At 39.1% G+C, this 15,321-nt stretch overlaps 1 protein-coding gene across 4 annotated transcripts in view; it reads right to left on the bottom strand.

Annotated features, from left to right (window-relative positions):
• Positions 1-2,238: 2,238 nt before the first annotated feature.
• The window catches only part of cadm1b (cell adhesion molecule 1b), a 291,883-nt gene continuing 278,800 nt past the window's right edge, over positions 2,239-15,321 (bottom strand). For all 4 annotated transcript variants that reach the window (XM_047392595.1, XM_047392596.1, XM_047392594.1 and 1 more), the window contains 2 exons: positions 3,465-3,593; positions 2,239-3,317 (listed from right to left, as the gene is read on the bottom strand). In XM_047392595.1, the coding sequence (XP_047248551.1) occupies positions 3,199-3,317; positions 3,465-3,593 (248 nt within the window). In that variant the 3' untranslated portion in view covers positions 2,239-3,198. The remainder of the gene's footprint in view (positions 3,318-3,464; positions 3,594-15,321) is intronic.

The raw sequence follows: 15,321 nt of genomic DNA, 5'->3' as shown, positions 1-15,321 counted from the left end.
GTTGTGAAAAACTTACATGTTCCACCTGCTAACTCCAACAGTGGATAGGGTGAAGTAACAGACTTTAAAGAACATTCTAAAGAGAAAAGTTTCCAGAAGACAGCAATGAGGCACAAACGATTACACATCGACTGAACAATTAACCCATTGCTGTGATGGAAAACATTGGTTTTTATCCCCCTTTTCAGTCGCTGGTGCCACAGGGTACGTCCACCCCTCTAGACATTACTTAGCTGACACTGCACTACCTGAGCTGAATAAGAAAAGTTAGTCATACAGTACAGACCAAAGGTTTGGACACACCTTCTCATTCAAAGAGTTGTCTTTATTTTCATGGCTATGAATATTGTAGCTTCACACTGAAGGCATCAAAACTATGAATTAACACGTGGAATTATATACTGAACAAAAAACCGTAAAACAACTGAAAATATGTCTTATATTCCAGGTTTTCCAAAGTAGCCACCTTTTGCTTTGATTACTGCACCGCACACTCTTGGCATTCTGTTGATGAGCTTCAAGAGGTAGTCACCTGAAATGGTTTTCACTTGGGGTTGGGACCATCAGTTGTGTTGTGCAGGAGGTGGATACAGTACACAACTGATAGTCCTACTGAATAGACTGTTAGAATTTGTATTATGGCAAGAAAAAAGCAGCTAAGTAAAGAAAAACGAGTGGCCATCATTACTTTAAGAAATGAAGGTCAGCAGTCCGAACAATTGGGAAAACTTTGAAAGTGTCACCCAGTGCAGTCGCAAAAACCATCAAGCGCTACAAAGAAACTGACTCACATGAGGACCGCCCCAGGAAAGGAAGACCAAAAGTCACCTCTGCTGCGGACGATAAGTTCATCCGAGTAACCAGCCTCAGAAATCGCAGGTTAACAGCAGCTCAGGTTAGAGAACAGGTCAATGCCACACAGAGTTCTAGCAGCAGACACATCTCTAGAACTGTTAAGAGGAGACTGTGTGAATCAGGCCTTCATGGTAAAATAGCTGCAAGGAAACCACTGCTGAGGACAGGCAACAAGCAGAAGAGACTTGTTTGGGCTAAAGAACACAAGGAATGGACATTAGACCAGTGGAAATCTGTGCTTTGGTCTGGTGAGTCCAAGTTTGAGATCTTTGATTCCAACCACCGTGTCTCTGTGTGGTGCAGAAGAGGTGAACGGATGGACTCTACATCCCTGGTTCCCACCGTGAAGCATGGAGGAGCAGGTGTGATGGTGTGGGGGTGCTTTGCTGGTGACACTGTTGGGGATTTATTCAAAATTGAAGGCATACTGAACCAGCATGGCTACCACAGCATCTTGCAGCGGCATGCTATTCCATCCGGTTTGCGTTTAGTTGGACCATCATTTATTTTTCAACAGGACAATGACCCCAAACACACCTCCAGGCTGTGTAAGGGCTATTTGACCAAGAAGGAGAGTGATGGGGTGCTGCGCCAGATGACCTGGCCTCCACAGTCACCGGACCTGAACCCAATCAAGATGGTTTGGGGTGAGCTGGACCGCAGAGTGAAGGCAATAGGGCCAGCAAGTGCTAAGCATCTCTGGGAACTCCTTCAAGACTGTTGGAAAACCATTTCAGGTGACTACCTCTTGAAGCTCATCAACAGAATGCCAAGAGTAAGTGGAGCAGTAATCAAAGCAAAAGGTGGCTACTTTGAAGAACCTAGAATATAAGACATTTTCAGTTGTTTCACACTTTTTTGTTCAGTATATAATTCCACATGTGTTAATTCATAGTTTTGATGACTTCAGTGTGAAGCTACAATATTCATAGTCATGAAAATGAAGAAAACTGTTTGAATGAGAAGGTGTGTCCAAACTTTTGGTCTGTACTGAACCTTAAGTCATTTGACATGACTACTTTAGACATTACAATGGACATCCAGGGTTTGTGTAATCGCTTATCCTTATGGCATGCTGGATATGTTCCCCACTCAAAAAGAGGCTGCGTTGCCTTTAGTGGTATGGAGTATTTTCCGTTTCGTGGATCTTGAGGACACATTAAATACATTTAAAAGAGCCTGTCCATATTATTCTATGCAACAATGCAAGAAGTAAAAAACATGGATTATCTAAGGTGTTTAAGCTTGGGCATGCTTCAGTAGGTTATGCCACAAGGGACCCCTCTCAGAATCACAAAAACTGACTACTGATAGAAAGATAGTTGGTCAGTTTTATCACTCCAAAGGTCTAGGGCTACTGAGGCGTAAATCATACTCCTGCCATAGATTTTATTAACTTTATTTTACTTATTTAAGTAGTCTGCAAATACTTCATCTTAAATGACTTCAAGAACAAAAAATGATTAGGACATCCACAATAAAAACAACATGGGGTCAATTGCAAGTACTGGGACCGAAAAGAATTACATCCCACTGAAATTGGAGATTTCACCAACTCAATCTAAATGAGGCAAGCAGATGAAAGCTGCTCAACACTTTAAAAATGTGGTCCAAGTTACTGTCTGGATCTGGCAAAAGCCCGTAAATATACATATAACATGACTCTTACTGTTTTAGCAAATACATTCAAAGATAAGCATGATTACTCAAAAGGATTACATAAGTAATCAACAGTGGGGTTGAAACAGGGCTGCGTGTAATCTGCAGAAATATGTCAAAACCAATCAGAGCTGAATCTAAATGTGATGAACTTGGAGGAACCACAGGACTTTGACCCAGCAGGGAGAAACATGTTGATATCGAGTTCATATACTAAACACTGGAAATGACTTAAGAAAAAAGAAAAAAATGTGATTGAGCTGGCCTCTCATATATCTGGTTACATGAGCTAAAAGCTAGTTGCAGCACACACTGACAAACACCAGACCCTTTTCTATCTCCTCTGAAAGCCAAATGCAACAATGGATCAAGTAGAGTACATGGAGAAAAAATCCAATCCAACAAGCATGTGAATAGAACCAACAGACCAACAAAAGAAATAGAACAAGGCACAAAATTGTCTGTAAAATAATTAAACTGTACAGAATAGGACCCAGCAGTCCAGGAAGGGTCGGACAGGAGACTAAGCGATGCCTCTTCTTCCCACACGGCTATGCCATTCTTACTTCCCTCTTTTTCCCCCTCCTTTCTTCTTTTACCCTAACATTAGCCGTCTTGTTACCAATCAACGCTGGACACAGTGCTCCCACAGCATCCCCAACCATCACTTCGGGCCCGTCTAATTTAGATGTAATACTCCTTCTTCTCATCTGTGTTGTTGTGCCCCCCCTCTGCATTGATGATCGCTGTGTCTGCATCAGCCGCATCGTCCGCTCCTTTGGCTTCATGTGTGAAGTAAGTTCCTGCAAAAGGGGTATAGACAAATTAGCCGCTAGCCTACTCCACCTCCCTTTCCTCTGCAACTCAACTGCACTCCATTTGCAAATAAAGCACTTAAACTCTTAACAATGTGTTAAAAATCCAGTGTGATTGCAGTGCTGGTGCTTTACCTTTGTGTCTGGCGAAGTACCGACCAAGCACAATGAGTGCACAGAGGATTGCAAACATCACAACAGCAACCACTCCTCCAATGACAGCATGGTCGATTTTCTGCGGTGCACCCTCACCGGCTCTGGAATCTTAGCAAAAACACAAACAACACAAAAAAACCACAATAACCATAGTTAATATCATGAATATAAAACTCTCAGGCAGGAACAGTAGTAAAAGTGCAGCCCACGCAAATGTGGTTTCTCTGTAAACTATGGCCGTCAGAGTGGAAAGTGAATGTTAGAGTGAGCAAAGCAAAATGTTCTGAAAGAATACAAAAAAAGAAATCTCAAGATATACAGCTCCTTTCACACTACTTGACACCCCTAGTAAAGATGTGTGAAATACTTTAAAATGATATAATCTCCTGTTGCAGTAGTATATTCTCACCCTGAAAAAACTTTAAACTAAATACATTTCTTTAATCATAAAGAAAATAAATACTCAAAAAATGTCACTGTGATATGCACCCCTTATAAGTCCTACAAAATAAATGTATCTGAAAAACTATTTTTTAGTTTCTACTTAAGAATTCAAGTTGACAAGTGTGTCTGGAACAGTTAGTAACTCATGACTTCCCCTTAAACTGGGGTATAAATATGAGGTGATACAAATGGTCTCTTTTAGACACTCTTCAAAATGGAAAAGACAAGAGAACATGCCAGTCAGGCAAGGCAGATCTTGATCTTCGTAAGTCGGGAAATGACTACACCTCTAAACCTGCTCAGATCTGCAGTCAGAGCAACAATTAAGAAGTTTAAAACAACTAGAACTGAAATAGACAAGGCTGGGCGAGGAACCAATCTTGGAAACACACAGTTAGAGGGATGCCGAGAGAGATTAAAAAATGTCTAAATCTCTACCTTAAGGAAATGCAACAAATAATGCCATCTTAGGGTCATTATGTCTCCATAACAACTGTTAGACGCTTTCCTTGTACAATGCTTTGCGACTTTGTGTCTCTGAAAGGAGCTTCAGAAATAAACTTTACTTACTTATCTACTTTACACTATTAGGTATGGTGACATATATGTGATGCTGTGGGCTCAGGGAAAGTTGTTGGAATGCAAAGCTTTATATCAGTGCATTTTAAATATGTTGTCCTCTACCACTAAACTGATAACTGGGTCAACCTAAAATAATAATCCCAAACATATGACCAAATTATCACAGACATTTATCCCTATTGTCTAGACAGATTTCAATGCAAAAAGAGATGTATTAAAAAGTAAATACTACTGAAGTCTAGTTTTACTTTGATGTCAGCAGTGGGTTTAGGCTCCCCGGGCCTCCTTGAGTGAGCAACACTGAAAATATTAAGACAGTTATTCCACCATGAAACAGCAGACACTGTCTGCAATTTCAGCGAGAATTCACACACTGTAAGATACACTGTGATTTAGGGGGCCATTTCTGGAAGTTATAAAGCTCAATCATGAGAAAGAGACACACGTCTGAAGATAAATTGGCAGCTGGCGTCCTCCTGTGAAGAAATACACGACTGCCTCAGGTGTCAGTGAGTATCACTGTCCAGCACTTAGCCAGATTTATCCGTGCACCACTGACGTACAAGGCAAAATCTGAAGCCCTTAAATTTCCAGTCTTAGAATAGTTCAGAGGCATTTATCAATAGTCTATATCTGTGCACATTTGGGTTGATTGAGGAGTGATGGGTGAGGGGAATGACTGCACTGTTCTTTGCTGCATGAGAGAGCAGCTCAATTTTCCATCAGTCTCTCCAGTCATGCTCTGAACTTGAGTGATTTTGATAAAAGACGAGCTGAGAGTGCAGAATTTCTCTCAACGCGGCAAAGGCGTAATAAGTCGACTTGAAAGGTCTGAGACGTGACAGTCACATCTCAACCTAAAAACTAAAAAAACACCTCATTCAGGCTGCGTACACTCAGCTTGCGGGAAAAATTTCCTACAATGAAACTAATTAATAGGAAACATTTCGTTTCAGTTGAGCGCCCTCCTAAAATGGATTCATCTTCAGCAGAGAGGGCACGGTTGTAGAGCGCATGGGCCTGAACAAGGTGCAGTTTGTTTACTGTATCAAGGATGTCAGGATAGCACAGCTCTTTCCCAGAGGAGATGAAACGGCCCATGCTCCATGCTAATGAACATGCTCCCACTAAATGGCCTGTGCACGGTCCTGTCTCATCTTCCCTCCCTTTTTTCCCTGCCTCCTAGCCTCCTGCCTTCACCTTGCTCACCCCTGTCTTTCATTTGACACATTCCGGAGGAAACATGCGGAGGTCTTGGCTGCCTCTGCGCACTGAGGGTGAGTTTGATTTAACAAGTAGGAAAAATTCATCCAGAGTCAGCAGCAAGACACTATCACAAAAATGTCAGAGAATAACTTAAAATCCCCTAACACCAGCAGTATCAACTGCTATGGTTGGTTGCATTTCATGTTGCTTACATTAGGCACACTGCTGAACACTGGTTTCCTGTTCATCTGTTCTGTCTTTACCACAAAGGTGAGCTGAAAACACATGACCTAAAATCGAATGCATGCACATGCAGTAAATGTTTAATTTTTGTTAATTTTGTGATGTCTGACTTATTGTCAGGGGATTATAAAGCATGTGATGTCAAACAGAAGCCTTAAGTGTGTTGTAAGATGATTTCAAATGTAAAGATCAGCAGTGAAGAAGAGTACTAACTCGGCCTACTGCACTCCTATACAAAAATATTCAGTGTTGCACACAGATGTAATATGTTGCTGCACACATAAAAAATCTTGCAGTTTTCTTTAAATCATGTTGAAGAATACACGTCAGGACAAACTATCATCTATAACATTTGCTATAAAGATTATAAAATAGAAACATATATATTATGGAGTTTTAGATGGAGGACGTTTCTTAAAGTGCACATGTAATCATACTTTATAGTCGGAAAAAAAATAAACAGTAAGTATGACATAAATAAATCACTATCTGCATTTTGATATTCTCTCAAAGCAGAAAAGTCATTTTTGAGTTGCCCTTTGCTACAAAGATCATCTGATGTAAGGAAAATAATATTTTGACTCCCAGATTATTGTAGAGTAGTTACATGATCACAACTGATTATGTGGAGAAAAGTGAGATCTGAACAACCTGTGCATGGCTGACGATTACAAAACAGGCGATTCTGCTAACAAATGTCGACATCCATGCACATCAGAGTAGCAATGCTGGTCAGAAACACAGCTGAAATTGCAAGATGTATTTGAATTGCTGTCAGAAATTTTGTGTTTCAAAATGCAGTTTTTGTCCAGGCAGTCAGTTGAAACAAATCAGTCATATTGTGCTCAATGCAGGGTGCTTTTAAGTCCTTGGATAGAATGCTGGTATGTTAGGTCTCCAAGATAACAGTTTTCTCAGACAACAGTTCTTACTTTGCCTTTACTAGATTTATCACCGCATACATACATATAGTTTATAGTTTATGAAGTCAAACTTGATGGGGAGATTTTTCTCTCACTACTTATTTCTTATATTCTGTTATGCATTTAGCATATTTCTTGATTTGCTGAACAGAACTGAAAAGGAAATATTTTCAAAAAATTATATATGGGCTTCAAGTAATATATTTTGTAAATACTTAGTAATGGTCGTGTTATTTTGGTGAGATTAGGAGGATTGTTTATCAGCAGTCAGTATCTTAGCTGTCATAGATACATTTGAAATCAGAAATTTACTTACAATGCATGTAGACAAAAGTGACCTTTTTCCCCTTATTGTGCTACTTTAAATCAGTCTAAACTTTCTGTTTGAGTTCAGTTAGAATTACAAAAGTGACTTCTACTTGGTAAAAGCCAGAATAATACATGTGATGATTCCTTGTTACTTTCTTAAAATTTAGAAGTTTGCAAAAAATATGAATAATATCCTTTTAAGCAATATGAATAAAACCACCACAATAAAACCACAGATTATGACATCATGGCTTTGTAAGCTTAAGACAGGTTACTGTGTTTCAAAACATTTGAATTAAATGAAGGTAAATCTGTGAAAATCTAAAGCACACCCTGAACACATTGCTTCCTTGTGTAATGTCATGTAAAGAAACCCACAAATAAAAAACGGTCGACCTCCAAATGTTGGGTTATTCCTTGAGTACAATTTGCAGATGCCTGAATGTGCCCTGTTCATCTGTAAAAAAAAAACAAATCAAAGCATAAATGCCATGGAAATATCCAGTTATTATTTTGTTCAAAAGGGAGATGGGTTCAGTGTCTGAGATGTTTTCGTGTGAAATGTGTGTATCAACTCCTGAGTAAAAGCTAGAGTAATTGTCATCTCTGTGTACACGAAACTAGTAGACATGTGTAAACAGTGTAAATTGCCACAGCACTAGTAGGCGGTATGTTCTTTAAAACTCAACATGCACATTTTCTGAACAAATCGTGCCTAAAAAACTGGGTAGAAAATTAGCACTTTGTTGCAGAACTGTCATTTCATTCAAAACAGTCAGCAACACAAACAGTACTCTGCAATCTGCCATTTTTTATTGTTGATATCTTCTTCTGTGGGTTCTAATCTGGTCAGCATTCGTTATGCTGTACATGTGTGCATAATTTTTACTGACTGCAGTCATACATTGCAGGTGCCAGGGCTTCCCCTTGCAGGCCATTATCTGAGAAAACGTACACCGCTGTCATGTACTCGAACAGTGGAAAGACAAGGAAACATTTTGTAAACGTTTTGAAACTAATTTTGTAAATAGGGACTGGGGCTGGGAAGAGAGTGCCATTTATTCACAATGGAACAAATACTTTAGCGATACAGCCTGAAAAGCCACACAAAGATAAAGACATCATTACTATAAAAGCAATATAATTAGTCAAAATGACAGTTTACAAATGCACTCAGGAACAAAAACATTACATTTTTGAATTCATGTCTGATGAACTTAAACGTTTATCAGAACAAAAGTGCAATAGAGATTTTCACATTTGGAGGAAAAAGAGGGCAGCTTGCAAGCCTGAGAACAGCTGTGAGGAAAACGAGTGGCAGTATCATGCTGTGTGGTTTGCTGCACGAGGGACATCCTGACAAAACATTACATGGTAATATAAATCAACACCAAGACATCAGCAAGGAATTAAAAACTTGTTCACAAATAGATCTTCTAAATGGGAAATGTTTTAAAGCAAACTGCCAAATTGGACAGGAGGACAACAACATTTTTGTTTTTGAGTGACCCTCAAAAAGCTTGGATCTCCGACCCATTGCGAGCAGAGCTAATAAGGTGTGTGACCAAGGTGGCCTCAAAACCTAACTCAGTTACATCAGTTCTCTCAGGAAGAATGGGCCAAAATTCCAGCAAACTATTGCAACAAGCTTGAGTCAAATCATACACCTTGAAGTTAATTCCACCAAATACTAATGTAATGGATTTAAACTTCGAATTTGGAAAGAGTAAAACAAAACCTGTCTTTAATTATTCTCTCATTTAGCAAATATTAATAATTTTATTAATCCTAACTGACCAATCTGACCAATATGAGAAATGTTTGGTCCAATTTATGTTCCATGACAATGTGAGAAAAAGGGTTCTATGTCTTTTTCTAGCATCAAGTCTGATTTCAATTTCAAACAAATAAACACAGCTATTGTTTAGACTATTGTTTAGTCATTTGGCTCACATTAATTAGTTAGTTACTAGCATTAGTTACTTTTACTGCTTGGTGAAAACTAATCTGTTTCTCCAAAATAAGTCTGCACAGACAGATATCCACTGCAGGTAAGATACTAACTTCTCATAGCAACTTAGCGGAACCTGGTCTCAGTCATTATGAACCACCAATGTACAGCAATGTATTTTAGATGGACATGTTCCAATTAAACGGACGGTTTTTAACTGATAACATGTAATTCAGGGATTTTTTTTCTATTTCTTAGATTTTTTTGTTGGAGTGTGTCACATAAACAAAATAATCTTTATAAGCCTTCAACGGCTGAGCAATTCCAATTTACTACTGCGACATACCAGTGACAGCCTTAAAAGCATTTGTTTTTGTATGCACTGCAGTGTCTGGAAGATCGCCAAATGAGACAGCGTATGAACGCCACCATAACTTTTCTAAGGCATCTCTAAAGCAAGTGCTGGTGCTGAAAAAAAAAAAGAAAACAGTTTACCATTTGCCTAACAGTATAGCTGATGTGTTCAGATACACATGGTATTGATTTCAACACAAAACCTTATCTGTGAGCTTTATCCGGTGTCCTTGCAGCTTTCATGCTGTAAACATATCCAGTGGTGACATTGCATTACCAGAACAAACTGTCAACTGTGAACAGAAACAACAGAAAACAAAACAGAGCAGAAACCTCAGAGGTCAGTGGGTACACATCCTTTCAATACATTTACAGCATTTTGGTGACATAGGTAAGCCAAATAATCATGCTTTTCTCTTTGTGTTAAGTAAAGAGAGTGGGCTGAGATTGTATCATAAAGAGGCCAGTATGTCCGGAAACAGCTATAAAATCAGTCTTTGTGAGGTCAATGCCTAAACAGAATAATAGTTTATTTATTTTTATTTTTTTATTACTATCAAGATTTGTGTTGAATTACCTCAGCAGTAGAGCTTGACTGGCTTGGTTTCTTCATCACAGAAATGTCATGATTTACTGTGTTTTGTTTCTGTTAGCCATTTTTTTGTAGATGTTTGAAATATAACTTTTCTTTATTCATTCAGAATAACAGACATTTCATTTCATAAAAGTACTGTGACATAACTGTGACAAACAATGTCTTAATTAGTATGTGCAGCTAGCTCAGTAGAGTTTACTGTCTAAATAACCTAGCTTTTCAACATTAATTATCTGGTACAGGTGGAAATGAAATACCTTTGAAAAAAACTCAACTCAATAGGAGAGAGTCCAGCCCCTCTACATATATAGGGGCTGGATATAGGTTTAGTTGCTCTTTTAAAGAACATTTCAAAATCAGATTAAACTGTGAAATGGTAATAGAATTCCTACTAGGCTACATGCCACCTTAGATCTAAATCTGTAATCAGCAAAAGTCAACCCCCCAAATACCATGCACATCTTTTTTATTGGTGTTAAAGGTTGGCCAGCACTCTTCTTTATTTATCCCAGAAAAACACACTGAAAATGATACTATTTTAACCCATGGGTTCCAATCCCAATTTAACCTAAAAGATTTAGAGCAAGGCTTAGTTATGGCAAATGGTAAATTACCTGCACTGGTATAGTGCTTGACACTACAATCAGTCGTCCACTTATTCCTACACACATTCACACATTGACAGTAGACTAGAATTGTAGCCATGGCTGCCCTTGGCAGACTGACTGAAGTGAGGATGCCACACCATCGGCACCACTGAGCCCTCTGACCACCATCAGCCGGCATGGCGGGGGAAGTGTCTCGCCCAAGGACACAACAACTAAGATGGAGAGAGCAAGGGTTCAAACTAGCAATGCTGGTTACAGGACGAACCCCTACCACCATCACCACAGTAAGGCAACGGTCACCTTAGTTAGGTCAATAGAACAACCAACCATCATTCAGACATACTGGGAGTGGTGGCCTAGTGGTTTGTGTTCCGGAGGGGACATAAGGGGCCGGGTTCGTATCCCACAGATTGCCAGTCTGGGTCCTTGAGCAAGACCCTTAACCCCAGAATGCTCCCCGAGTGCCGCACAATGGCAGCCCAATGCTCCATGTAAGAGATGGGTTAAATGCAGAGGACAAGTTTCGTTGTAATGTACATGTGCAATGACCAATAAAGATGATTATTATTATATTTAGATATTGTCGGGATCTGGGATTTTCTGTTTTTGCGTGCTATTTACACTACCTTACCACTAGATGCCGCTTGAGCTCCAGAGGTGAGAGGGAGACAGGTGTTCGCAATCTTCATCAAACTGGAGGAGTATAAGAGAGCAGTCGGCCAGCACTTCTTCGCCTGAGTGTTTAATGTGGTAACAAATACCGGCCATCCAGCAATAGGTTTTTCAATGCTTCAGAAAACTATAGTAACCCTCGTCGTTTCTGTGTTTCTCTCTAGGCTCCGCTGCAGATCTGTTCTGGTTCAACTGACTCCTCGTTTGAAATGCTTCCCAAGCTTCAAGATTTCAAGGAAAGTTTTGGATTCCATTCCAGCTGCCTGCTACTAGCTCTCCTACGTCCTGGCTTCAATCTCAAGCGAACCCTGTCCACCCTCCAACATTTACTCACCTCCAAGGCCGGCATCTGGAGCTCACCACCTCAGTAATTGAGCTGCCTACAGAGAAACCTCACCGCTGCACACAGAGTGAAGGATCAAGAGGAAAATCAATTCAGGCACCTCTTTGGTCATCTTCCGTCCCAGCTCCGACCCCCTCTATGCAAGATCATCAAAATCACTCAGTAAGCCTGAAGATATCTTTTTAAGAGTCTAAGAGTCTGTTTTTCTTCTCCATCAACTCACCCAACCTTCTCTCCATACAGTCGGTGTATCCAGTTCCCAATCCACATTCACCTTCTGTAAATAAATTCATTAACTTTTCCTCTGTCTCCTGAGTGTTCTCTGCATGTGGGTCAAATTTGTTAATAAAATGATGACAGATATTGATATATGTATTTTTCTTTTCACCTGTCACCAACATTGTCATGTTGAATGAACAGAAGGCAATGTCATTTCTTCAATGTCTTTTCAACTAATTTTATATGGGGACCATTGTTTAAAAGAGCTACTTAAATGATTCAAAAGAGTTATTTGGCTCACAGCCACAATCAAATCAAGCTTTAACTGAATTAGTACATTTGCATAGTCCTTTATTATCATTACTGTCATTTTCCTTCTCCCTATGTGAAATGGTTTGTCGCTCTAAGAAATCAAGGATTAAGTTTCCCTGCAGCCGCCCCTGCTCGGTGAACTGTTTTTGCATTTATAATAACAGAAGGTGGTTGGAGTAGGAAGAAATCCTCCAAATGAGAAACGGTATCATTATGGCAGCCTTTGCGGTCTCGCACTTGAATCAAGTAGAATTTGATTATGTCTGTAATGTGGCAAGCTGCTGTCCACATTGCTGGCACAGCTCCCTCTCTCTTTCTGTGCTTGCGGCTCGATCAGAGAGCACTGACATGCCCACACCGGTGTCCTGACAGGGTGCGCGCAGCCATGGGGATTTATGGGAGAATAAAGAGGATTTGCAACTGATGCCGTGTCTGCGTGGTTGGGAAATCTGCTCTGCTCAAGTCCCACTGTCACATGCTTTACAGTCGCACCTTTCCATTTTCGCACCAGAATGACTAATTGCTGCTCTGGTCAGTAACGGAGCATCCTATTAGAGCCCTACTGTCAGCGACAAGATCAGAGCAGTGAGGCTTTCCCCAGGTTAATTACAGGGTCGTATTATTTCAGTTTTCCTATATTTTTTCCATTGTTTTCTGCAAATATCACACACCCATATATGTTACTTTTCACATGAAGGAACACAGCTGTGATACAGTGCTTTACAAAAGTGCAGTATTCATATCCCTTGAACTTTTCAACATGTCATGTGAGAACCACATTTTATTGGGATTTTAAGTGCATTGTATTTAGACCCCCTCAGACAATACTTTGTAGAATAGTGTTTGCAATTCCAGCTGAGAACCTGTTGTGGCATCTCTCTACAAGCTTGGTGCATTCAGATTAAAATATATGCCTATTCTTTTGAAGATAGCTCAACATCAGTCATATTGGATTGAGTGTGTCTATAAGTATAGATTTTCAGGTTTCGCTGCATATTTTCAATTGAATTTAGGGCCATTCTAATACATATACATGCTTTGACCTAAACCATTACATTGTAGGATTTGGCTCCTTCTAGAAGGCAAACCTATCACTCAATCCCATGTCTTTCGCAACCTGTAACAGTATTTCTTATTATTGCACTGTATTAACCTCTATCTATCTTCTCTGTCCTTGCTGAATATAGATTTCGCCACAGCATGATGATGCCACCACCATGTCTCTTTATGAGGATGGTGTCTTCAGGGAGATGTGAAGGGTTAAATTTTTTTTTCCAAAATGTTCTCATCTGACCACAGCATGTTCCTCTACATGTTTGCTGCATCCCATGATTGCTTCTTGCAAATCTTCCATAAAGTCCAGAGGAGACCGCGGCTAATGTTTGTCCTGTAAACAAATTATTCTACATTAACTGTGGATCTCTGTAGCTCCTCCGGAGTCACCATGGGACTCCTTGGTTTCTATTCTGATTATTGCTCTCCTTGTATAGCCTGCTCATGTTTTGAATGGTTTGCATTCATTTCCATTTTCAGTTAATGCATTGAACAATGCTTCATGAGATTTTCTTCATGGTGACCAATTGACACATTGACTAATTTGTTTTGATGGAAACTGGTTTCACTAGATTTATTTAGTAGTATAGGTGCAGAAGTAAAAATGAGTGTCACACTTCTCAGATTAAACCATGTATCATTTTTTTTCCACTTCACAATTGTACACTACATTGTGTTGTCTGTCTTACAATACCAATAAAATATACTTTTGTTGGTTGTAGCCTAGCAAAATTTGGACATGTTCAAGGTAAATGCATACTTGCACAAAATTACTGAAGTGATGACATCTTTGTTCAGCAAGGACATAAATTTAGCGCAGCCTCAAAGCTGTCTTAAAATACTTATTCAGTTGTGCTCAACATAACACAAACAGTAAATGTTTCAAAGATATGTAATCTCAACATAGCTCTTCAAATCGCTTCTTTTATCGTCATGTTTCTAATTCACCAATTAATACCTACCTTTATCCATGTAATACTTTTTTTCTCTCATTCACACACCAAGAAGCATTTCAGGAGCAATGGCATTACTAAGTGTCCCCAAGGACACTTTGATATCTTCTCAGCTGAATTTCAGTGCTACGGCGTGCTAACTAATTCGATTCACAGAGTTGATAATGACAACCAAAATGATGATTTGACCATATATAAACGTGACAATGACATTCAATGGAAATGACAAGTTTCAAGTGAATGTCTCTGATTAAAACTAAATTGAAAAGTCTGATGTGAACTTGAACTCTTACTGTGATGTCATTCTATCTTTTGAGTTTGGCAATTTATGTTTACGAAATAGAGTATTGGTGATTTAATCCTTCTTCCTTGGTAAGTTTTTATTACCAAGAGCAGACCAAAGCAAAGGGATGGCTTAGCAAATACAAAAAGACATATCAAGGTTCTCTTCTTAAAGTTAGAAAGATAAAAAGGTTTTAAAAGTATTCTTTATAAGGAGAAAATGAGGTCAGAGTGTGAGAGTTATTTGGCACATAACATATGTTCAACTTTAAAAGTGCTAAAATTATTCTTTACAATGTAAAAAATTTAGGTGAAGTAACATACTCTTTTCAATTTATTTCATTGCTAACCAATTGTCTGGAGACCAATAAAATATGTTCTTTCATTAAAAACTGTATAAATAATAAGTAAATAATAAGTCTAAGTCCCTAGGCCTGGCGGAACAATAAACGTATCAGAGGTTGAAACAGGGAAAAACATGAAACTACACTTACAGTTTGAAAATGGTTTTGTGCATTTAAAAAACAAAAAAGATGATGAAAAAGTGATGAAACTATCCAAAACAACTAGTTCTATCTTAAAACATAATTCATAAAGATGGACAGCAGTATGGATTTGTACCTAATTAAGTCTTAGCCAAACCCAGATCGGTTAGTTTTTGAACAAGTTTTCAAGATTTCATGGTATTTCATCATATAGCAGTAATACAGCCAGAGACTTAATGAATGGCTCCAACCAGGCCACCCTTGTGAAAGTTGTCTGTAGGCAGCCCATGCCAAAACAGTCA

The sequence above is a fragment of the Girardinichthys multiradiatus genome, chromosome 18, assembly GCF_021462225.1.
Source record: "Girardinichthys multiradiatus isolate DD_20200921_A chromosome 18, DD_fGirMul_XY1, whole genome shotgun sequence".
Taxonomy (NCBI): Eukaryota; Metazoa; Chordata; class Actinopteri; order Cyprinodontiformes; family Goodeidae; genus Girardinichthys; species Girardinichthys multiradiatus.
This window is presented reverse-complemented; position numbering and strand designations above follow the sequence as displayed.